This window comes from Protopterus annectens, chromosome 11.part0 (genome assembly GCF_019279795.1).
Source record: "Protopterus annectens isolate FY-2018-M chromosome 11.part0, PAN1.0, whole genome shotgun sequence".
Lineage (NCBI taxonomy): Eukaryota > Metazoa > Chordata > Ceratodontiformes > Protopteridae > Protopterus > Protopterus annectens.
In genome coordinates this window covers 287,360,936-287,388,294 of record NC_056745.1, presented here as the reverse complement: position 1 = coordinate 287,388,294, position 27,359 = coordinate 287,360,936, and the positions used below count along the sequence as shown (strand labels likewise).

The 27,359-nt window shown below is 36.4% G+C and overlaps 1 protein-coding gene across 7 annotated transcripts in view; it reads left to right on the top strand.

The window, feature by feature from the left end:
- The window catches only part of ANO4 (anoctamin 4), a 1,520,875-nt gene that overhangs the window by 1,308,600 nt on the left and 184,916 nt on the right, over positions 1 to 27,359 (top strand). For all 7 annotated transcript variants that reach the window (XM_044087781.1, XM_044087780.1, XM_044087779.1 and 4 more), the window contains one exon: positions 14,095 to 14,242. In XM_044087781.1, the coding sequence (XP_043943716.1) occupies positions 14,095 to 14,242 (148 nt within the window). The remainder of the gene's footprint in view (positions 1 to 14,094; positions 14,243 to 27,359) is intronic.

The window sequence follows — 27,359 nt, the reverse complement described above, 5'->3', positions numbered from 1 at the left end:
TATATTTAACAGCTACATTAACAGCCGGTACAGGCTATAATACAAGCTGGACATGAATAATAACAGGAAATGCCATAAACATTTTGATTGTAACTTTTAAGTTTGCTTTCATAATTAAATAATTTAGAGAACAACATTTATAATTAAGCTAACAGGCACATTTCCAAATCTAGAATTCAGAAAAGCCTAACAAGCTGTATAATCCTATTTACAGCAAGCATATACAGTACATTAAGCGCAAGTAATTCAGAGACCATTATACCATTACAAGACAACAACCTAAAGTACGGATAGAAATCTCACTGGCAAAGCCACAATTAAATGTGACAGTGTGAGGGTACAGCTAATGTCAATTAGCTCTGTACTGTCCTACAACAATGTTGTCTGCATCTCAATAGCATGGCAAAGGAATTCAGAGAATTGCTCTAGCATACTGTTTGGAGAGCAAAGCAGAAAAAGTGTTTGCCATCTTTTGAAGGCATACAACCATTCACTTCAGTGGAAGGCTCAGAGCTGATAGCACCATGGAAGGTAAACGGTGTGTGTGTGTGTGTGTGTGTGTGTGTGTGTGTGTGTGTGTGTGTGTGTGTGTGTGTGTGTGTGTGTGTGTGTGTGTGTGTGTGTGTGTGTGTGTGTGTGTGTGTGTGTGTGTGTGTGTGTGTCTGTGTGTGTGTGTGTGTGTGTGTGTGTGTGTCTGTGTGTGTGTCTGTGTGTGTGTGTGTCTGTGTGTGTGTGTGTGTGTATCTATAGGAGCTTGATTTTATCTGTACATAGATACATACATGTTTAAAGCACGGGCATTAATGCCCTTCTAGCTTGCCAATATACCAAAATACTTATTCCCATAATAAGTGTCCAGGCTGTTCTTAAAAATATCTAAACTAGCACTTGCTTTAATGTAATTTGGTAGTCTGTTCCAAGCATCTGCTGCTCTGTCAGAGAGCCAATTAGTACACTTCTCATTCCTATAGACTCTTCTACCTAGGTTGTCTGATGATTCTCTAGTACTTTTTGATAACCCCAAACATTCCCAGAGGTAGTTGTCCCTAAATGCCCTATATACCTGAATACGATCTCCTCTTAAATATCTGTAAGAGACACTGTACATGTTCAGATATTTTAGTCTTTCATAATAACTTATATTTTCACATCCATGGATGCCCTTGGTATATTTCCGCTGTACTCTTTCCAGTTTATTCATGCTTGTTTTCCTATAGGGTTTCCATATTGTTATTCCATACTCAAGTGTGGGTCTAATGTAACTAACAAACAATGGCTTCATTATGTTTATTTTCCTAGACTTTATAAATCTTTTTATGCAACCTATAGTTCTATAACTATCATTAGCCAATTGGTTGAAATGATTAGAAAAACTCATAGCTGAATCTACCCATATACCCAGGTCCTTAAACGAGTCTACAGTTTCAATCACTGTGTGCTGTATTAAATATTCACCTTTCAGTTTATGTCTCCCAAATCTCATATCCTTAATTTTTGATGTATTTATCAACACATTCTCCTGTGCCCAAATGATCAATTTAGTCAAATTATTTTGCAGACGTGCCTTATCTGTAACACTTGTAATCAGTTTACCCAATTTCAGGTAATCAAAATATAGACTGTAGAGCACCTCAGATGAAAAAGTAAGGTCTGAAAGATACAATCTAAGCATGTAAGGGCCTAGTACAGTGCCCTGTGGGACACCTTGACAGTAACCAAGGATTACACCTGTCTAGTTGGTGTGTGATACTTGCCATGTCCTATCTGTAAGCAATGCAGCTATCCATCTTATCAACAGTACATCAATACCTAGTTGTACTAATTTATTGATCAGTGTATGACCCTGTCAAATGCTGAAGTTAAATCTCTATAAATCACATCACAGCACAATGTTTCATTCATAGCTGTTATTATATTCTTATAGAATATCATGTTACAGGTGGTAATAGATCTATTTTCAACATATGCATGCTGATATATGGTTTCAAGTCCCAACCTATCTAGTTCTGACAATACCTTATCCAGTATTACCTTCTCCATTATTTTTCCACAACATGAAAGTAGACTTAAGGGTCTATATGATTCTGGGTTTGTCCTACTCCCCTTTCCCTTAAAGACAGGTTTAATAAGTGCTGGTCTCCAGTCTTGAGGAATCTCCCCATATTTATATGACCTACTGAATAATAGATATAATGGTAGTGTAAGTTCTTGCTGAAGTCTTCTCAGGTCATTGTTACTTATTCAGTCTCCTCCCTGTGCTTTGTTTGGATTCAGTTTGCACAGTTCTTTTTCAATATAATCTAATTTGATTCCAGTATCTGGGGTTACCTGGGTGTCACTAGGATAACTTACCACCCCTTTTGTGGACCCAAACTGTTTTGCATAAGATTTTGTAAATATATTTATAATCTGTTGTGTCTGAAAATACATTTTAGAATCTGCACACATTTTATCAGTTTGTATATCTTTATTCCTTCCACATCTTATGTATCTATAAAAAGGTTTCCTATTATGCCTAATATCTTTATATAAATTTTCTTCAAATTTTTCTTGATCTTGTCTAACACTATGCTTAATCTGTTTGTCCAGCTTGTTTATTTCAGTTTTCAAAGTTGTAATTCGACCTCTCTTCCATTTCATATATTTTTTGTCTCTCACCTTAATCGGATATCTTGTTCTTATGGAAATATACCCCCCTGATGTTGCGTGCCTAGATCCTGATGTTAAACATTTTTTTTACTTTTTGCACTCAAACAATTTTTCTTTCAAAACTTTCCACATTCCATCTGCAGTTTTTCCACTGAACACCTCACTCCAGTTAGTTTTATATAGTGACTGTTTTGCTTCCCTATAGTCTGTAATTAACATTTTGTGCATTGGCTTAGATTTCAGTTTGGCAGAATTATCTAGCAACAATTTAACCTTAATAACCCCATGATCACTGCGCATCAATGGTGGTAAAATGTGACTTGAAGTTACAGTAATTTCTTTGGGAACACAAACAGTATCTAATATATTCGGTCCCCTGGTAGGTTTTATTTTTTGCATCTGTTGTTCCTGAATATACTTTGTGGATAATTTCTTTACTAACATTGTTGAATCAATATCATTCCAGTCTGTCTCTGGTAAATTTAAGTCACCAGCTAATATTATTTTTCCTTCCTGTGTTTCATGTAAGAAATTTATGAATTCCTCTAAGTCATCTCCACTTGACTTTGGTGGTCTATACACTCCAACAATTGTTATATGTTCCAGGGTTGTCTTTATTAAAACAGTTACACAGTCTATAATATTGGCATTATCATTGAGCATGTAATAATCACAGGTCTCAAAGCTGTCTTTAATCCCTATCATAACACCTCAACCTGATTTTTTTGTTAGAATGTCTTTTACAGTAAAAACATTTATACCCGGTCGGAATTAGTTTCCAGTCATTGTTCTTTAACCATGTTTCACAAACAATAACAACATCAATCTTGTGGGAACTTAGCAAATTTTCTAATAAAAAAACTTTATTATTAATTATCCTAGTATTAACAACCATCAGAGATGCATCAAATGTTGCTATCTGTGAACTGTTACATTTTTGACCTGCAAAAATCCTGGCTAGTGTTTGTCAAATATTGCAAAATATCTGCTGCAAAAATTCTCTTCCCTGATCTAGACAAATGCACACCGTCCTGTATGAACACGTGTGCCCCAAAGAAGGCTTGGATGCTCTACACATTTCCATTTTTTTAAAACAGGACATATTTCCATGTAGGTGTTTATATGACTATCCTTTCTATAGGTGATTTGTGAAAAATATGTCCTAACACCAGTACAAGCTATACTATCTAGGAGGGCTGTCAGTTCCCGACTAACAGTCAGAGAATCTTTGTTGGTGACATAATTTGTACCAACATGAATAAAAACAGATCCATACTTCCTTACATTAAGGCATTCCAAGGCTTGTTTCAAATCTTCTATTTTTGCTCCTGGCAAGCATAACACTACTCGATGTTCATTATCATCTCTTCATATATAAGTATCAGTTCCTCTAATAACTGAATCTCCAATTACAAGAATATCTCTGCTGACCATCTCTGAAGAATCTTCAGCTTCTAATACAGTCATTTCTGCTCTATCAATTGTTACGAAGGCTAGATCTTCATCACTATTAGTCTTATTAATTCCACTGTTTTCATTGTGTATTAAATTCTTATCCAGCTAATATTGTAAATCTACAGCTTGAGCCATGTAGTCACCATCTGTCTTTCTCTTCTTTTTTCTTACAGTAATATTTTTCAATCCTTCCACGTTCAGTTTTGATTTCTTCCTTTTCACCTGCCCCTTGCCTCTTTTTTCTACCTTTTCCATTGGAAAGGTGATGCCTTTTTCTGTAGACTGAGGGTTTTCTGATAGACAGATATCTTCATTCCCTGTAACCGGTGTGGTACATAACAAAGCAGAATCCTTTTTACTATGTATTCTCTTTCCTTTAGTCATTAGTCAGTTTCTTTTTCTTCCTTGTTATTTGTTGAGAACTTCTTCCTTTCTTTCTTTTTTGTTTCCTTCTAAACAAACTGGATCCTCAGATTGCTGAGTACTTGCATCCACAATTCCATAGTTCTCAGGGGCATCATCATGTTTCATAGGAGTTGAATGTTCTATGCAGAAGATAGATGCACCATTTCCTAAATCTATTCTATTTGTTCTATGCCTAACATTATTTAGTTCATCAGTCCAGTCATTAATATATGATACAACAGTTCTCCAAGCCATGTGCAATCATCATCATTAAGTCGAGATTTGGTTCTAACAATGGTAAGCAAATCATCCAACTTTTGACACAAGGAAGAAAGATTGCCAGTGTTATCAGCTGTTACCTTTAAATATGCATAGCATTTATTACACTGTACAAGATACTTGTGCATCAGCAAAGTGTTAATTGCATACTCATTTAAGGACTCCATATTCAGCTTTAAATGAATAAAATATTGCAAAGGAAAACAATTAGACAAAGTCAGTAGCAGAGAATTCAAAGGAACTTAACTCAACTTCTATGACAAAAATTATACCAGCAATATCCAACTAAATAATAAAATACAATAAAGTTGTTCTGACCATACAAGTTCTACCAGCCAGACAGAAGTTCATAGGTTCATAGGTTCATAGGTAGGTACTAGGCTATTGGCCCTAGGGCCTATATAAGCCTAGCCAAAAGGTACCCTGGCTTTCGCCACCCAAGAAAATCATTTTCCTGTGCCACTGTCGAGCAGAGCCACAGAAGTGATCCCCGGGGTGAATTTCCTATCTCCCATCCAATCATCAAGATTTTTCTTGAAGATTGCTAATGAGGAGATTTGTTTGATATAGATAGGCAGTTTGTTCCAGAGTATGGGAAGTCTCTGGGACAGGAATCTATCCCTCTAGCATGTTCTGTTTATTGTGGTGACAAGGTTTAGGTCCCTAGAGTGTGTAGCTCGGAGGGATTGGGATTTCTTTAAGTGGAGCATGTCTAAAAGCTCTGGGTTTGACATAGCTTTGTGTGTTAGACAGAGATCGCTTCTGAGTAGGCGATATGTGACGGAGTAAAGCTGCAGTTTTTTGAGTCTGTCTGCGTAGGGCATCTGTTTGAGGCCAGTAATCCTCTTTGTGAGGTATTTCTGTGGCCTTTCCAGTTGTTGTAGATGTCTTGTGAGGTACATAGTAAAAGGGGCATTGTACTCTATAATGGGCCTAATGAGTGACGTGTAGAGGGGAACAATGACCTCTTTTTTCCTGGATGAAAAACATTTTGTGATGAGGTGTGCCACGTAGAAGGATTTCCTAACTACTGCGGCGATGTGATTATCAAAGGAGAGACTACTGCCCACCTGTGTCCCAAGGTCTCTTATCACACTTTCGGTGTTAAGCAGACTACCGCCTATGTGGTAGTTCATGGGTACAGAGTTTTTACCAAAAGGGATGACAATGCACTTTTTGGCATTGAGCTTGAGGCCATGGCTTTGACACCAGGCATCTGTCTTAGCGAGGCCCTTTTGTCGGATGTCCACATCTTTTGGAGTTTTGATTATGGCTCCTAGTTTGCAGTCATCTGCAAACTTCATTAGCCAAAGACCTTCTGTGTTGGCCTGTACTTCAGAGAAGTAGATACCATACAGGAGTGGACCCAGGACTGAACCCTGTGGTACTCCACTTGTCACTGGTCTGAAGTTGGATTTGGAGTCTGCTGCTTTCACAGTGTGGGTTCTGTCAGTGAGCCAGTTGGCAACCCATCTTGTGACATAGGGATTTATACCTAGTTTAGTGAGTGTATCTATAATTCCAGAGTGGGGGATGGTGTTGAAAGCCTTGGCGAGATCTAGATAGGTTGTGTGAACCAACTTACCCTCATCTACGGCTTTGGTGACTGCTTCAAAGAAGTCTATCAGGATTAGGAGACATGATCTGCCATTTTACAAACCCGAACTGGGTGGGGTCCTGAGTTTGGAGATTACCACTGTCATTGTTTATAAGTTCCATGATGATACGTTCCATAGCCTTGCAGACCAGGCTCGTTAGGCTAATGGGGCGGTAGTTTCCAGGGTCTGTGGTGGCTCCCCCTTTGTGGAGTGGGATAACCATTGCTGTGCGCCATTCAGTGGGCACATAGCCTGAGGTGAGGCTATGATTGATCATGGTACTTAGGTGGGGTGCCAGTTCGCTCTGTAGTTCATGTATAACACAGCCTGGGATGTTGTCAGGTCCCATGGATGCTGTGTTCTTGGCTTTGGATAGTGTGTTTTTTACCTGTGCAGCCATGATTACAGGAACTTTGCATTCTTCTGGTATAGAGATGGACCCTTTAGGGGATGACAGAGAGGTAAAATTAGCACTGAACCTATCTGCCAGGATGTTGGCAATATCAGTTGGTTCTGTATATTTAGTGCCATTGTGCTGTAACTCAAAGCAGATCTGAGTGTTGCCATTGAGATTCTTGACATAGCTATAGAATGCTTTGTGGTTGTCTTTAGAGTCAGTGTCAATTTTGTTTTCATAACTAGCTTTGGAGGATTTTATGAGGGATCTCAACTTCTTACTGAGGCTGACCAGGGAGTTTCTACAATCATGGGATTTTACTCTTTTTTGCAACAGTTTCTTTCTTCTGTTGTAGAATTTGTTTATGGCAGGGGACCACCAGATTGGCTTCCTTTTTTTGGAGGATAGCATCTTGGTTCTTTTAGGGATTGCACGATCCATGCACTCGTGTAAGTGCTTATAAAGTGCATTTATGTGGGATTCAGCAGTCATACCTCCATTGTCCATCAGCATGGGTGTCGTGAAGTTTGCCACTTCCGTCTTAAGAAGCGTAAAGTTGGCTTTGGAGAAAATTTTTACTGTGGTTTCCTTAATGGGTGGGGTGGGGGTGGGATGTGGATGTCTAGGGTGATTAGCTTGTGGCCGGATCTGACCAATGAGGAGTTGACTTCTGGTATGGAGCAACGGTTGCCCATGTTGGTGATAACCAGATATAGGATATAGCTGCCCCTAGTGGGGGTGTGGATAATTTGATCCAAGGCATTGGAATTTATGAATTCCAGAAAACGTTGAGCACAAGAGTTGGTACTTGAGTATAGTTTTTCAGTTAATGGAAGGGTAGTTGAAATCGCCCATTATTAGGGAGTTAGGTTGTACCCTAATATTTTCCAGTATATCAAGAAATGAGGAGTGGGAATCCTGGGGCATGGTGGGGGAACTGTAGCAAGCTACAGTTTGGATTGTTGTCTTGCCCAGAGTTAGTTGCACTTGGATAATCTCGGATGCATTATGCTGAGCAACTAGCCTGGAGATGTGGATATCCTTAATGAATATGGACACGCCTCCACCTTTAGTGTTTCGGTCCAGGTTAGGTGGCCGAAAGGTGTGGTATGAGATATAGCCTGGTAATGCAGGGGTACGCTCTGGAGCCTTGAACCAGGTCTCTGTCACTGCACAGATGTCGATGTTCTCCATTTTAAGGAGTGCCTCAAGTGAGTGCATTTTGTGGTTTAGATGTCTAGTTGTAATTTATAAACAGCCAACAAAAAAGACCAGGGATTCCAATCGACTGAAAGGATGTGCCGCAGCAAACTCACTCACAATTCTGTAATCCATGCTGTACAAATGGTAAAAACTCGAGCACCACAGCAATGATGGATAATTTTATTCTATAAAGCACAAGTGAAACACAAATTAACCTAGGTTTCGTCCGATATGACGAACTTCTTCAGAATACACTCTGCAATAGATTTCACAACTTAAATACACAGATCACACCCCAATTAATGTATATTAACTAATTGATGCAATAAATAAAATTCCAACTTACTAATCAATAAATGCGTAATTGTAAAAACCTAATTGATGCATTACACTAAAATAAATGTAAATATGCTTGACATTAAACTAATATATATAAATATAGTACATTGTATGTGAGTATGATATGAATTATCAAACCATCCATATCATTGTGTATAAAACAATAATATAAAACAACAATATAAAACTAACTCACTAAATATGAACTGCAACCCTTATACCACACGTTGTTGAACGTATGTGTTATACTAAATCAATGTTAAAAATACTATGAAATATAAATGTATATACATATATATAAATATAAATATGAATATTGTAAATATAAATGTGAATTAAGATTTAAATCAGAACATCAGTCAAGATCTTTTGTTCGAACAACATTACACGAACTATATTCATATTATTCGCGATGTTGATTCTACTTTTGACATTTTATTCAACAAAAAGCATCTCAAAATTTTAAGGGACACTAAAAGGTATGCAATTGGGGATATTTATCCCAAATCCAAACGTCCCGACCATCGTCATGGCAACAACAACAATGTGGTTCATGAGGGAATTGGGCAGGAAGTTGGTGACATCACTTCCGGTAACGAATGCAACGACAACAATGACTCTTGTATAGACAATGGTAGCCCTATTGATGAAGGATTACGGCGTTCAGAGAGACTTATAAACCGAGGGCAAACAAATGCAGGAGACGATTATATGAATATGGGGGCTCGACCTAAGAAGGATTTTTTATATACAAAAAATCCGAAGAATGCTTGGAAAGTGCGCAGGTAACTAGTGGACTTTCAACTACAACCACCACTAATGGAACTCTATTGGACAACTACAGGACGAACAGTAGAGTTTCTATAACATTGGAGGGACGGGTTGGACATACTCATAATGGTCGGTGTTCCATCCATGATGGTTTATTGGATACTTTTATACCAACAGTGATTACTCAATATTGTGAGCTTAATGATGAAATGCACAATATACGAATTGTTGATGGCCCTGTCAACCATGTTGTTTCTTCTTCTTCTCATGAATTGAATATGGACAATAATAATGTTTTTGCTGAAAATTCTAATAATTGTCCCTCTAATAATATTGATGGCCATAATAGTAGTGTTTTTAAAAGTACATATGATGAGAGATTACTTACACAGTTTTCACATGGTTATGAGGGAGATCATACATTAATGAACCTTAGTGTATATGATTACTTAAATCATGATGAGGTGTGTATTAATTCTGAGACTAACAGTGGGGTAATTTCAGATTTGGTGAATTTTAATGATGTAGTGTGTTCAGACTCAATTATTCATTCAAATGCATCTTCAACATTGGATGACAATTTTATTCACATTGATTTTTCAATTGACTTGGACCCTGACAAATACTTAGATGAAACAAATGAATGTTTTCATAATGTGAGTATTGAGGGAACAAATAGTGAATTTTTAAGTAATCCAACAATTGTAACCAACAGTCAAGGAGATTTCAAATTGTTTAGTTATTCAAAGATTGAAATGGACAGTCAACATGTAAACCTCTTTTCAAGAGGTTTCAATTTTATTCCATGCCGTAAAGGTAAATTAGTTAATTCTCTTATAGATTTAAAATTATTTACCAGAAAATTAAATTTAAGGACTTTTTTCAAGAATTATATGAACAACGAGAATAGGCACACTAACAGTAGATTGACCAAACCTAGTGTTTTTAACCCCCCAATGAATGACAAAGTAGCTTTATTTGAAAGATTAAGTGAGATTGACATTAGAAATTTTCATTAACATTATAGGAAACCCATACATACCAACATGTCACAACATGAACACGCTACCTTTGATTATATACGTGGTCTTACGGACATCAGGATTATGAGGCCCGATAAAGGTAGTGGGGTTGTGATAACAGATAAAGGTGACTATATTTCCTATATGACCACAATGTTACTTGGTGACTCATACACTGAGGTAAGCCTAAATGAGATTAATATTGCTCATAAAAAAATCGACTTATCACTGGAAGACATGTTACTGCAAGGTGAAATTCTAGAAGATGAATACAATTTTTTGAAAAATTATTATCCTGTAATAAGTGGTGTTTTTGGCATACCCAAGATACATAAAGGACTCAATAATCTGCAGTTTAGACCAATAGTAGATGGAAAAAGAAGCAAAACTTGCTTTATCAGTCGATTTTTAGACCATCACTTTAAAATGGGTATGGCAAAATTTCCATATATCACCAAAGACTCGTGGGATTTTTTAAGGAGGATGAATGAATTCAGTATGAAAGATGGTTACATTTTTGTTACAGTGGATGTGTGCAACTTATTTACATCCATTCCACATGACATTGGTTTGATTTGGCTTGAAGAACAACTTTTTGAAACCAAAGTGTATGAGCAAAGTAGAATTAACACATTGATTAACCTAATGGACATTGTGTTACACAACAATTTTGTGTTTTTTGAGGGTAACTATTACCAACAGATTGATGGTGTGGCCATGGGGGCAGCCTGTGCCCCCATGTACGCCAACCTTATAATCACCTACTGGGAATACAACTATGTATTCAATAGTAACTTTTATGAGCATATTAAAATGTATTTTAGGTACCTGGACGATATTTTTATCGTCTGGGATGAAGATCAAGGAGCATTAAATTCCTTTCTCGAATACATCAATAACAATGTGCATTTCTTGAAGTTCACACATAACATCAGTTATGAAGATATTACCTATTTGGATGTCCAATTAACATACAATAGAGTCAGTGGTGTTTTAAAATCTAACATATATAGGGAATCCACTTTTTCAAATTCCTACCTTCATTACGACAGCTGGCACCCAGACTATCAGAAAAAGGCTGTTGTTAAGGGCCAGATGGTCAGGGCGGCCAGGATGACAAGTGATGAGGGGGATTTTATTAAGGAATTGGAATACATGGCATCTATGTTTTCCAATAGGGGATATCCTAAACTTCTATGTGACAAAGTTTTATATGAAGTTAAAAATAAGAGGCACATAGGTGTTTACCAAGCTATACTATGCCATGGTTACTTAAATGACAAAACTAATAAGAATAAACCAGTCCTCAATCAGTTACCTTTGTATATATCTGTTTTTGATGACTCTTTTGAAGCTATTAAAAATATTATTAATAGGAATTGGGGGTTATTGGTCAATGATAATGCTATGGGACATATATTTCAGGGGCAGCCCAAATTTGTTTACAAGAAAGATTTGTCTTTTAAGGAATTCTTTGAAAAAGATATGAATTGTAATGGGATTAAATCTAACAGGCCAGTTGGTAACTTTAAATGTGGAAGATGCACAGTATGCACACACATAAGATGTACAGGTGATAAACTTGTTGTTAATTCCTATTATATCAACATCTTAGGCCACTTCAACTGTTACACATCCAATGTTATATATGCTGCATTATGCCAAGATTGTAAAGCATTTTATATTGGCAAAACTAGCAGACGATTTAGGGATAGAATTAAGGAGCATCTGCTAGATATGCAACATATGAAAACCACCAATGCTCTTGCTAGACACACACAGTTGAATATCAATCACACTTTTAAATTTTGTATTATTCAACATATGGAGTATGACGCATGGGGCAGAAATACCAAATACGATCTAGATGTTCATGAATTGAAGTGGCAGATACTTTTGGATGCATACAACTGGCCTGGTTTGAATGAATTTTGTAGCATTAAACCCATTTTAAGAAACAACAACATTAAGGGTAGAATGTAATACATGATATATTATTCATCATTTCTAGTAAACTGTTTGTTATTGGTATACATTTTATTCATTCATTCATTTTTCATTACTCATTTATACATCTTTTTATTATTTATTTTCCATTATTTATACAATGTTAATAACAATTATCATTTGTACAGAATTTATGAAACAGTTTTTATTTGTTAATTTTCATATACTATTTACAAAATTTATACATTTTATGTATCATATATATTAATTCACATTTATATTTACAATATTCATATTTATATTTATATATATGTATATACATTTATATTTCATAGTATTTTTAACATTGATTTAGTATAACACATACGTTCAACAACGTGTGGTATAAGGGTTGCAGTTCATATTTAGTGAGTTAGTTTTATATTGTTGTTTTATATTATTGTTTTATACACAATGATATGGATGGTTTGATAATTCATATCATACTCACATACAATGTACTATATTTATATATATTAGTTTAATGTCAAGCATATTTACATTTATTTTAGTGTAATGCATCAATTAGGTTTTTACAATTACGCATTTATTCATTAGTAAGTTGGAATTTTATTTATTGCATCAATTAGTTAATATACATTAATTGAGGTGTGATCTGTGTATTTAAGTTGTGAAATCTATTGCAGAGTGTATTCTGAAGAAGTTCGTCATATCGGACGAAACCTAGGTTAATTCGTGTTTCACTTGTGCTTTATAGAATAAAATTATCCATCATTGCTGTGGTGCTCGAGTTTTTACCATTTGTACAGCGTGGATTACAGAATTGTGAGTGAGTTTGCTGCGGCACATCCTTTCAGTCGATTGGAATCCCTGGTCTTTTTTATTGTCTAGTTGTAATTTCTTTATGTTGCACGCGAAGATGTTCAGTATCTTCTGCTCACTATAGCTCGCAGTCACACCTCCTTTTAACAGTAAAAATAAATAAAACTTCTCTTACCAGTCAACTCCACAACAAATCACAAACCAAGACAGGATTGTTTTGTTATGCTCAGAATTTTGCTCTCTGCAGTCTGTGTAAATTTATAGCTGTCTAGGCCCCTTTGGGTGGCTAGAGCTTGCCTGTCTTAAACCTATCCCTTTCTCACAACCAGCAGTGAAATTAAAGGTAAACCAACAAAATATGAATCAAAGTAGAGCTTGTTAATAAGCACTCTTCCTACCTACAAACAGTTAAAATAGTGATAACAAATGCGATATAAATTCAAATAAAATTGCTCTTACCAGTGAACTCCACAACAAATCACAAACCAAGACAGGATTGTTTAGATATGCTCAGAATCTGTATGGATGTCTATGTGTAGATGTGTGGTTGGGTGTCTGTGTACATATATGTGTGGAGGTATGAGTGTGTGTCAGTGTGTTTGAAAGTGCCAGTGCAACTTGTGTTGCATGGGCTGGTATTAGAAACACTAGCACTGTTGTGTCTAACACGGCAGAGTTCAATTCACAAATGTGACAATGAGCTGCTAATTTAACTATTGCTCCTTGTGGTTTCATCATGTCTGCCAGTCATAGGTTATCATCATTACACTACTGAGTTTTACAACATTATCCAAACAGAACTGGTGGAAGTAACTTTTCTGAATCCTAGCCTATATGATTTAACTGCAATAAGTGCAAAGGATTTTGGTTAAAATTTGCATTTCCACTGAATGACAGCTCATGACAAGTTTTAACTGTGCTATAATTTATCCTTAAATGTCCTATATGTAATAAGCAAAATGTTTAAATAATATTTTTTCTACAGAATGTAGCTTAGTGCCTGTTAAATTCTATATGTAAAAATCTGTGATTTTTTTTTATTACTACTCAATTTGCAAAATTCATTCTGTGCTGATGGTTAATTGGTGTGATGGGAAAGTGTAATTATGTACTAAAAAGTGAACGTTTCCTGTTTGTTATAAGCTATATATATATGTTTATCATCTCTGTAGATGTTTACATGCAGATTGCTTTTCTTTCTTTTTAGGAATCTGGTATGGGATTCTTGAAGGCATTGGCATACTTTCTGTTATCACAAATGCATTTGTTATAGCAGTGACCTCTGACTTCATTCCACGTCTTGTTTATGCTTACAAGTATGGGCCATGTGCAGGACAAGGACAGGCAGGGGAAAGGTAAGCTGGCCTTGATTACAGAGTAGACTGTATACTGCAACAGAGCAATGAAAGATTTACTGAATCAGACTGTGCCGAACACATGAAGTTTATATTTTTTCATCTTAAAGAACAGACAGACAGATGTAAATATATAAATAAAACATAAAAATATGAACAAACTGATCACCTTGTCTTACATGAGCATATATCAATACCTTCAAACTGATGTGATTTTTAGGTGTATGACTGATTCTGAACATTAGACTTAGCCTTGCTTCTTCTGTGTTAAATATTTTTTTCTGGATGAATACAATGGTAAATAGCTGAAGTAAGCCTATTCCAAGATTCCTTATAATTAACTGTATGAAGTCTAATATATGAAGACCTCTGTTCTTTAAAATTAAAACGCTATCCTTTTTCTAACCCACTGCTATGATTTTTAATACTCACAAGTTGACAGATATACATGTACTTTTTTCCTTCCACTCAATTTGGTCTTCATCAGCATTTCTGTAGAATAACAAAACGTATATGCTTGTAAGGTAGTAAACATGGTGGACAAGACACGAACCAGAAATCGGGACATACAGGTTTGAATCCCATCCTCTTCCCTGCTCCAGGTTGTTTAATTTTCTTTAACGTATATTTTATCTATAAAGAAGGCCATGTTTTCTCACTAGATCTATCTGATTTCTCATGTACACATGCATGCCACACTGTGTTAAATCAACTTCTTAATCTTTGTGTAGTGGTAAAACAGAAACAGTTGCTTGGATCACTGCTTTGTGAAAATAAATTTTCATTTCCCATTGATCCTTGTGTGGGTTGTATTTCAGAGTACTGTTTTTTTTTTTTGTAGCCAACAGACTTAACACCATTGAGGTTTCATCTGGTATATTTTATCATTCTTCTGAATAATTTATTTACCGTTTAGCATACACAGTAGCACAATTTTTCTTAGTAACTCATTGCTTAATGCAAGAATTGTCTGTTGCATTTTAGCAGTACTTCAGTATCTTTATGTTTGACATTTGTTTCTGGATAGGGATGACTATCCTTCTTGTATCTTTAGCTTTCCCTTTCATCCAAAACTATCCCTGCTTTTGTAATAGCCGGCCATCAATTATGATAGGAACTTTGTGTTTAGAGGAACATAAGAATTTTAGAAAAACAGATAGATAAGCTTTCTGCCATTCTTGGAAACTAGATTCAGAATTATCACCAGAAGAGGGAGGCCTCATGTACTACAAATAAAGTACAAAATAAGTAGTGGAAAATGGAGGATACCACTGCTCTGGGACATATTTCCCTTCCACATAACAAAAATCTCATCTATAACTCATTCAAATGTAATTTAGATCAATGGATAGGAAACAGGAAATTCCCCCAGGCTTGACCCCTGTCTTCCTTATGGATGGAGGAAGTGCTTAAATGCCCTACCTTATGACACGGTCCAGTAATATACTAAAGGTGTGACCCTAATTATTAATCCTTTACAAATGAAATTATTTAAAATAAAATAATGTCAAGGATAGTAAAACACCTATGGGATAATGTAACTAAGTGGCAACCAGATAACATGGCTAGGCTTAAAATGTCCCACCAGGGATAATGGCCTAGTATTCTCTTATGACCCTAAGGAGATTATATTATAGACTGTGACACAGACACAGAGAAAAGCATCCTCAAGTTGAAATATGAGAAATAGTGTGGCCATCTGAAGTTGTCCGTATAACCTCTTTGTGAAAGGATACACCTTACTAACAGACTAACCTGATGTCCAGACTACCATGAAAGATAAAAAAATAACAGTTGAATCTAGCACCAGGCCACTTTTCGTAATCAAAAATAAGAATGAAAAAAAAGCACTGTAGATTACTTCACCAGACAAACATTCATTTCAAACAATAAAGTAAAGAGAAGTATAATAACCTTGCAGACGTGTATGCAAATAATATAACAATGTGTGAGCTCCAAAACATTAACGTTGACAGAGCTAGAAAAAGAAGCTGAGCTTAATCACTTAATACAAGAGGTGAAACAAGCTCTTTGTCAATTCATAACAGAGAAGAGAAGAAAGAAAGGAGGAGACTAAACCAGTAGTCCCCAAACATAAGATATGGGAGCACTGCAAGGATGACATCATCATAACAACATTGGAAAAATGCATTATTAAAAGTACAAAGGTTGGCCATCCCCACTTCTTTAAAATAATAAGCGATAAAGATAGCATATGTGGCTCATATAGATGTTAAAATAAAAGCAACTGCAGGATAAAATGTTTGTTTCCCTATCAAGGATAGTATGAAAAAATGATGTCGACAACTGTTTTATCTTCTAAGAAAACACATTCAGGAACACCAATGTGTTAGTTAAAATGTCATAATTGCCAGAAGCTATTTAATAGGATAGATATGGTCAGTGATTTCTCAGACCAATTCAATGCACTAATTGTCTTCTATTTACGACTGATGAATAGGTATTCCAAAAAAGAACTATTAACGTCCACCTCAACCTAAAGTGCTAGGTGAATAATAAACACTATCTTCAAAATACTTAGCATTTCCAACTGTATCTAAATAAGAAAATGGCCTCCCTTTTAACAGTATCCCAGTTAAACAAATTCTAGAGTAACTTCAGCACTATTTACAGAAGAATAAATTATCTATGATCACTTGCTAATGAAATTGTAGAATGGTTCATTGCAAATATAGACGAGACAATCATAACTGGAACAGTCACTGTACTTCCTGGAAATAAGCGCACATAGTACTGTGAATCCTGTAGTACATTCATCCAACTGGAATTTCACCTGGATGCATTCTGTTTAATTACCATTATAATAGCAAGTTTTGAAAAGTTTTCAAATTCATATTCAAATCAGGTAAACTAATAAAAAAAGGAGAATATCTCCAGAAAGAAAAATTTAGCTCCATGCAAATGTCAAGAGAGCACCCAGGATGCACAACTTTAAAAATGAAGAGTTTGGTTATTGAAACAAATGTGTCACAACAAACACTTTGTTATCCTTATAAGGTCAAAAAGGTAACTGGACCCCTAATCATTACCATGAATGTTAGAAATAAGTTGACAAGGCATTGTTCTTTTTTCAAAAAAATCTTACCGTGACAGTAACCATTTCAACTTGAATTATGCCACTGAATATGTGCTTGTCTTTAGACCAGACTGTCTCTGGCCACTCTTATAGTACATCTCAAAATTAAGAGGACTGTGAACACATTACCTAAAAAAGTGATAAGGGAATGAGCATAGCTGAAACACTATGTGTTCTTTAAGGTTACACAGTTTATTTTATTTTGCGTGCAGCTTTCTCACAGACTAAATTACACTGAAGCCAGATCAAAATATGCAGTATTTCTCGATAAACATATTTTAATATTTCATTGTCTCATCATTCTATTTTCTTATAGCTAGAGCTTTTATTTTTGACAATCCTGGGCAAGATCGAGGAGCTGAATGTGAAATAGAACAAAACAATGGCACATAAGGATCTTTTATAAGACTGTGTTTTGAGAGGGGTAATGTAAGATCAAAACAAACTTGAGTTAAACATATTTTTCTTTCCCTTCTCTCTAGCACATCTGCAATTAGTGTGTTTTTTCTCATGGCTTAGGAATGCGTGGCTTTATTCTTTTTGAATATAAAAGACCAGGGACTTTCTTTTAAAATGTGATGGATCTTCAGACTTGCTGACTTCTCACATCTGTGAAATGTAATTGCTGTAATCTCTGATGTAAGTAGTGGCTTGCATATCACTAAGCTACGCAAGGGTGGAGTCAAGAAAGGAAAGCAGACTTGGATATGTACTGGCAATGTATGTTGATGCAGACTTAGGTTCATGTGTATACTAGGCTAATGGCCACTGGGGTCTTTATAAGCCTAGCCAAGCACTTAGAAGTGCAGTATAATGTATAAATCATGCTAGCGCCATAAGTAGAATTACCTGTAAAAGCTAACTGTTAGTATTTTGACTCCTGTCTGGGGCCTCAGTCTTAGTTTCTTTCACACTGTGGGAGAACTGTGAACTACTGCCAGATTCAAGACTCATTTAGTCTTTTATTACAGCATTTTCCATAAACAGTGTTAATGGTAAATTTCTGCATAATCTGGTGCCTTAGTCTGTGGCGAGATTGTGGTAGTGGCAGTGTTGTAAATGTGCTTCAGTACTTTTACAGATGTTTATATTCCAGTTTTGCTGCTAGAGTCTTGTATTCTGCTTATTTACCTGCTTAAAGTTGTATTACATTGCCTCTCTGTTTACTCTGCTACTGTTTTCCCTGTTTGTGGCTGCCCCAGCTCCCACTAAGACATTAGGCTAAAGTTTCTGAAATTCTAACCACAGGACTATAGCACTCATGTTGGCTTTATTTGATTGGATCCCTTTGTAGGAGGTCTGTTTCTTGCAGCTTGAATTTTTCTACAACCCTCCCACCTTTTTCTTGTTGTGGTTTTAAAAGGTGGTTTCTCTGCCTATCACCCCTTGTGGTAATCTTTCTTCAAAATTCCTTCCCTACTATCTTCCATTGCTGTTGTCCCACCCATTGTTTTCCATATACCCACAATACTAAGTGCCTGCCTTACTATTTTTATCAGCTTACCCTTAGAACGGAAACCTGTCACTTAGGACTTGACATGATTGTGCTTTTTATCCTGACAACCTTTAATATGACAAGTATAATAAGTAGTCTAACTACTTGTTTTTCTGAGGCCTGCAACATGAATATGATGTCATGTGATGATCATTGTGGGCTAGGGGAAATCTTTGGATATAACTGTGAGCAATGCTCTGCTATGTTGATGTTTTCTTCACAAGTTTGTGGAGTAATCCATCTAGAAAAGGTTTCCACTTGAAAATTATTTATTAATTCATCTTACTTATGACAATTATGAACAGTATTTCTGCAGTAAGAGATAGCCTGGGAACTCGGGTATTTGGAGGTTAGACTTTTCTTTATACATCCTATGTATGCATTGCCTTTTATTTTATTTTCCAATATATGCTATCCTATGTATATTTTAATCAACATTTCCAATACTTTCCTTTTTATTTAAGTAAAGTTCAGTTATTTACATTTAAACTGTTGTAGTTTGCATTCATTATGTACTATATGCTTATTTATGCACTATTGTCTGTGAAGAAGGCATTAACTATTTACACTGTTGGTTAATAAGATGAGTGCATGTCTATCATTAGACTGCTTAGACCTACTACAGATTAAAATCATTAATTATGTGCTTAGAGTTGGATTAATTAATAAAACTAGCCTATAACTGAAAATCCCTAGCTATTCCAGGGTGGTGTCATTAATACAGTGCCAGGAATAAAACTATGTGAAATTGGACAATTCTACCAACCCCACCTGAGACTTGAATGCGTGTGTGTGTGTGTGTGTGTGTGTGTGTGTGTGTGTGTGTGTGTGTGTGAAAATATTTTTTTGTGAAACACAGTTTATGTTGATAAAGGGGCATTGGAAAACATTTGTTCACAGAGAGCATGATAAAAAAGGGCCTGGGATTGCTTGGCCAAAAATTCAGCTCTGTCCTGTGGGTAGTCTAATCTAGGTGTAGATGTTGGAAGCCTATGCACAGAACAGTGGTACATATTCCCTTTATGCACTTGGGGGCCAAGTTATATTTTGTGAATTAATTATTAAAATAGACTTGTGTGTAGATTCCTGCTATTACTTCTCCCTTCATTGACTGTGATGGCATTCAGACCACATCAGTGCTAGCCACCTTGATGTCACTGTGGTGCCATCCTCCTGTCACAGACTGTAAAGAAAAAAATAACTCATGAAATGTTTTTGGCTGAGAAGTTTTAAGAATAATGGGTTGCCATGTGTCTAATGTCAAGAAGAAGAAAATGTGGTACTGTAGTGACAAAAGGCTTTACTATCTATTCATCATGCATTGTTACATTTTGTGCCATACTGAAGTATTAAGTGAAAATAGGATACAGAAAACAAAAACTGGCCAGATAAAGATCAATCACCTCTCTTCGGGTATTCTAGTCACTTTAAAAGCAGTTTCTGGTAGATCAATTCTTTGGCAACGACATTGCCTGTAGAGTTCCTACTCCATTCAGTTTCACTGACTTTAATTGCAGCTATATGTTCATCACTGTAGGCACACAAACTCTCTGTAAATACTTACCAAGAGTGCATTCATTCTTTACTAGCAGCTATTAGCCAACTCCCAATCAGGAGTTTCTATTACAAGAAGCCATCAATAAAATACTGATTGGCCAGAAGTCTCATGCAGTAGTTTTGTCAAGCTGCAATTATCAGATCAAACAGGGAAATGTGTGGTAAATGATATGCACTAATTTCTGAAGCTACTCTACTGATTTACTTCATGTGTATTAATCTGGATTTATTCAGGGATTTGATGCTCTTTTTGGTCTCCTCTTTTATACAATCACACCAGTTTTAAAGAAAATCAGCATGTTACACTTTTACCACCGAGTGTATGCCATAGGTAAAATTGCACTGCCTGCATCTCAAGTATTCATGAGAAAAAATAACTAGCAAAGCATGAAACCCGTCATACATAATATAGCTTTAATCCCATAGTATAACTGCAATTGTTTAAAATACAAGACAAACTAGACGTGGGTCTTTTAATGTTCTATCCAGATAATTTATCACAAAGCCACTGCTCATACATTTCATATGCAGCAACACAAAATACGGATTTATTTTTGTGACTGCATAAACAGGTGAAAATTGTGGCTTTATGTTTGATGTAACATGTTTTTGAATATCTAATTTTTATGCACTAGCTGATGGGCACAGTGTTTAGAAATGACATGCCAGATTTATTCAGCAAAGCTTGTTGGTTGTGACTGGTAATTGCAGGGTATACACTCACATGTTATATCACTCCCTAGCTGATGTGTTAAGTTTGTTTCTCAGTCCAGGTATTTCACATAGTATTTACATTACCCGAGCAGCAAACTTGGGAAACAGAACTAAAATGTTAAAATAACTCTTCTAAGTGCAGTACTATAGAGGCTTAATGCTAGTTTTGACTTCTGTGGGTGCCCATGATTAATTCTATTGCATTGTATTTTATAAAGATGTAATTTATGCTCTATGATCATCTGAATACTTCTGTTTTCATTAAATGTATTCAAAGTCCATGTAAAGGTAAAATTTATTAGTTTCAGGCTAATATCACTGCACTTCAAACCTTGTCTCTCGTGTATGGTGGTATATTAACTATTGTTTGAGATCTCCCAAGCTTGATATCAAGGCTATTGTGGAAATCACTAGAATGTCACTGTTTGGCACAGAATGGACGGCTCCATTATCAAAGTCAAGCTATTGGCCAGTGTTGCTAGCACCATAGTATGCAAGGCTAAATCCTTGACTGTTTTCCAGATAACCTGCTTCCACTTAATGGTTCTGATAATGTAGTAACAGGCTGGGGCAGGCTGGAAGTCAGCAGCTGGTTAAAATAACCAATCTCAGCAGGAGAAGAGGGAACTGATCCCACTGCAAGAATAATGCCTTTTGAGCTAGACCATAGGCATGCATTCCATGCATGAAGGGATGTGGCAGTATAATTTGAGCATAGAGGTATAATTTGTCTAACGAGACCATCACTCACTAGCTCAGAATAGTGAGTGTGCAGACGTATGCACCCATTTAGGGGTTGAGCATAGGAGGCAATTCACCAACAGCATACCAAAACCAGACTCTCACCCCCTTGGCTGCCAACAAAATGAATTACCAAGAGGTATTCCCATCTGAAAAAAAAAACATTCTCCCCATTTAAGGAGTAATATGAGGCACAAATGTCAAGCAGAATGGGGAGATACATTACTGTATGAGGTGAAAGGGGGTGACATGATGCCATAAATTTGGTAAGGACAAAAACAGAATAAAACGTTATGCTCACTATTCCTGTTTCTGTTGCAGAATTTAGAAAATGAGCCATATCCGGACAGGAGCTTTCTCTTACCACTAGCTGTAATCACAGTGTTTTTTTATTTTTCTCAATTACATAGGATATCAGATTGAATATGGTATCAAGCTTTCAATGCTGGATATTGTTTTCTATGATTCTTTGGTCTTGATAAAATAAGTAGTTTCTTCCATATCTTTCTTTATCAAGATATTGTCTTTTATTGTTATAAGAGGATCCTTTTTCACACACTCATGTTATTAAGTAAGTTTGACTCATTGAGGTTTAGTATTACATCTGTAAATTTATACATGAGCAGAAGATCAGCTCAATGAAACAGATTTCAGTAGCATGTCAGAGCAGTTGTGAGTTGTTCTGCCTACCTGAAGTTCTTCACTTAGCTGTCTGTAGGCCATTACAATGCTCCTTGAATTTGATTTAACATCCAATATCTGTTCTTGTCTGTTTATATTCTTTTAAAACTCTCCCTTTTACCTGTAAGGAAGTTATTATCGTCCTATTAGCAAATCAGTATCTGTGCCATATACTTGTCCCTCCATTTATTGACGTACCACTCTCTACAACTCCTTGCTATACCTTTTCATCCTTAGCGGTACTATTATAAGCATGCTTAACAAACAAAGTCAGATAACACATACATTTCTCCACTATTAGAAGCCCACTCATAACAGCTGCTGAGCCATTAAATTATAACAGTTGAACATGAATTATTTAACATCTGAGCAATGCCTAAGCTAGCATGTCACTTCAAAATAGCATTTACTCAAACTGAAAGATAACTCGAATTTTACAACACATTTGTCATACATTATTGATCTTAAATCTTAATAGCTAATCATAAATTAATTATTCATCATACTTTGATATCTAGCAATATTATCATAACCATTTAAATAATCTTAAATCAAAATTAAACATGAGTTGAACATTAGACCACATTAGCCATACATTTTTCATTCCAAAAGAATCCTTCAACTGGCACTGATTCATAAATATTGAACTATTCATTATAGAAAATAGGTATATACTAGGAAACATAATAAAAATGAAAGCCACACCTTTCTTATATATAAGGTCTCTATATAGTCATATATCCATAGTACATGGGGAACTTCTTCAATAAAATACTTTTTAGACATAAAACACCAAAATAGGAAATCCTACCCATCCTGCAGATCAGGTCTTTCTACAGTAATACATCGATATTGTCTAGTTAATGACTTTTGCAAGAATTCATTAAAAGGCCTGGCATAAGCAGGCTCATGCTAGAAAGGCCCAGCTCCCATGAAAAGTTATTTTTGCAGTTCGCATACATGGGAGCCATGAATAAGGTAAGCCCTCATTACTGATTCATTTTCATGTCTCTGAATCACAGTTAAATGCCACAAAGTACAGATCAGTGGGAATCTGCAGTTCTCAGTAGTTAACTGCTATGGCCAAAATGTGTAGTCCACTCTCACAGATTTGATCTCCCTGGTGACAAGTGCTTCCACTCTCCCACAGTCCCCACAATGTTAAAGTGCCATTATGTCACGGTTTTGTCTCCCTGGTGAGAAGTGCTTCCGCCACTCCCAGTTCCTCCAATGTTAAAGTGCCATTATGTTACAGTAGTTGTCTTCTCTGTTGAATAGTGGTCTCCCAACCCAATGTTTTATGCTTGTTAGTTGAGGGGTGTGTGGAGGAATGAAAGCCGTCCCAACTAACACTCACACACACATACAGCCCCTATCCAGCCAATGACAAACACTCATGCAGCCATTCATCTATTCACATAAAAACAGACCCATAGACATGCCGGCTTTCACATACACTCAGTCAAACACCTCCCGTCATTTACATACTACTAAATTCCTTAGTACTTACCCCTTCCTCGATGGCGGAACACAGCATTTTGGCCATGTTTACCACTGTGACATGGTAGGGATGGCAATGCTGATCTGCATGACCAAGCAATTTTATGAACTGCTCAACACATAGAAGCCTTCGGGTCTATATTATAACGTCGAACTCACAGGAGTTCGAATGTTGTAATATTGAATCGTAAGGTTCGAAACCCAATAAAAACAAAAACACAGAACAGCGATTTGTTTTTTCCATAGGAAAAAAAATCGCTGTTCCGTGACCAAAAAAAAAAACACTTACACTTTAAACTTAAACTAAAGTGGGGGGGTTTCACCCCCACACCATCCAACATGGGGGGCTATGCCTCCCACACCCCCCACTTAAATATACCAACTCCGCGATCACACCACAGTAGAGGAAATAGCAAAGCCCCAAAAACAGCCTGCCGATTTTTTTCCCTGGGAAAAAATTTGGTGTGCCGTGGCTTCGCTATTTTCGCATTTCGGACGTTTGGGTTCGATATTACAACATTCAAACTTCTACAAGTTCGACATTGTAATATAGACCCAAAGGCTTCATGGTGGCAGTTCTAGGGGAGAGAGCACATTCCTAATTAGCATATGTCTCCCCCTTGACTGCCTCATTAACATGCGTCACAGCCATGAAGCCAAATCCAAGTAGTGCTACATGTTTTTGTGCTAGAGCACCATGCTTCACTGTGGTAGGGATCTCTTAATTCAAAAAAGTTACAGCAACATGTACACAAAGGTGTACACATTGTGGCACCTCAAGGAATTTTTACCTTTGTCACCAGTGGTATTATTGCCTCTGCCACCTAGAAAAATCCTTATTGCTGGCGTACAGAATTTTTTTTATAATATACCATTTAAAATCAGAGTACATTTCTAATGATAATAATAGTCCTGTAACAAGTGTAGGGTTCAAACAAATACAAAATAACATATATTTTGCAAATCAATAGCATGTGTAATCAACTTTAATATGGCATTGGTGCAGGACTTACCACAAATCTAGCATTTCAAAGGTTTTCCCCGTACATTCACACAACTTTGTAAGGATTACTGTTTCAGAAACCTATCAAAAAAGATTTATAGCATAATAAACACACACACACACACACACACACACACACACACACACACACACACACACACACACACACACACACACGCGCGCGTGCACACACGTGCACACACACATATGCATACACATGCACACACACGCACACATACATACACAAACACACACATGCGCAGACACACAGCCACATGTAAACACATGCAGTATTTTAAGCAATATACCCAACCTAGATACTCAGTCCTGTGTTGAGTCTTACTATCACATGCATTCTACACAGGGTAAAAAAATTACTTTTTCATTACAAGTAAATTGTTTCACCACATCAGTTCATTGACAACTGTCAAGTGCTGGGGCAATTATCAAAAGCACAATACATTTATACCCATTAGATATTAAAAGTCCATCCATTAGACTGCAATTTATATTATAAAAAATAAATTACTTAATGCTTCTAAGAATTCTCATTCTACCTCCCTTAATAGCTTATTTAAGCAAACTAGCAAAGAGCTTAAAAGAACCATTAGGAAGCTTAAAGCTGAGTATAAACTTAAAATAGCAACTAAAACCAAAAATTACTGCAAATCCTTCTTTAGCTATGTCAGAAAGTTAAGAAATAACATTCAGTGATGTTTGGAGCCTGTCTACAATAATAGTGTACATTCTGACCCAAAGGAAATAGTTAATATCCAGACAAACAAATTTATTATAACTTTTACTCCAGCCACAATTATAGCTGTCCCAGTTTACACAATCCCAGTCACTCCTCTAACTAGGATGGAACAAGTTCTCTCAGCCCACTCGAAAACTAAGAACACCTCATCTGGGGTCCCAGAAATATACCAGACTATCTAATTATCAGTGCCAAATATGGCCTACTTGAAACCCCACCTTAACCTCATTAATCTAAACTTCTCCACTGGTTACATTCCTGAAGACTGGAACACAGCTATTGTAATGCCATTACACAAGAGTGGCCCAACCACAGACCCTGGTTACTACAGACCCATTAGCCTCACAAACCTCATATGTAAAGTTATAGAGTGTAATATCTCAGACCTCATTAATCTGCAAATTAAAAATCTCTTAACCCTGGATTCTCATCAGTTTAACATTGTCAGAAGAACATTCTGACTCTTCAACCTCATTCATTTCTTTGAATAGCCATTTTGCAGTGCATGCAGCATATCTATACCTGGCCAAGACCTTTGAAACTACACCCCATAAAGGTATGATGGACAGACTTGTAAATCTGAATATAGCTCCTTATGTTGTACAGTACCTAGCTAACTTGTCTAACAGAACCTAGAGTCACAGGTGCCAATTCTGAAGGCAAAAAAGGTACCTGTGGCATACCTCATGGTTCAGTGATGGGCCCTCTCCTATTTGACATGTATTTCTCAGACCTTCAGGCCAACACTCCTGGCCTGTGGTTGACTATGTTTGTCGAGACTGTAAATTGGCTGTTGTTATTGGATCTATGTTCATCTACCAAATTGGAATAAACATGAACCACAAAACACCGAAAGAAAAACTTCGAACGGGACAATCGGCGAAGTAGAACAGCATAAAAAAACCCATCAAATGGCCATAGTTGGCCAACAACCAGGAAGTAATGTGATACATAAGGTAAGTGAAGGAAACATTTTAAATTTGCCCTTTTCTCTACTGTAGTGCAACCTCAGTGGTATATAAAGTTAGGGGGTGTGTGGGGGCCCAACCTTGGTTGGTTTTGTGCGCTATGTTGGTCAACTATGGCCATTCAATATAGTTATTTTTTGTTGATGTTCTACTTAGCTGATTGTCCCGTTTAACATTTTTATTTCAGTGTTTCATAGTTCGTATGTATTCCATTTCTGTAGCCGAACCTAGACTTGTTGTTATTCAATCTTCCAGTGACTCACAACTGCTCCAGTGTGCACCAGACCATGTTAACAGTTGTTGTAAGGGCAATTGTCTCTGGTCTCAAACTAAATGTAAAAATGTAAAAAAAAAAAAATAATAACATCATATTTAATTTTGGTAAACAAAACATTTTCATTTACCATATAGCTGTCACACCTCTCCAAACAGAAACTGTTGTAAGGGATCTAGGCACGCTTATTGATAATTGCTTATTGTCTGACCATCATGTCTCCCCAATAGTTCAGAAAACTTCTTCCTTGCTCATCTAATTTCCAAAGGCATCTCCTCTAAATCCAAAGAAGTCTTAATTCCCTTTTACTTGTATTTCATCAAACGCATA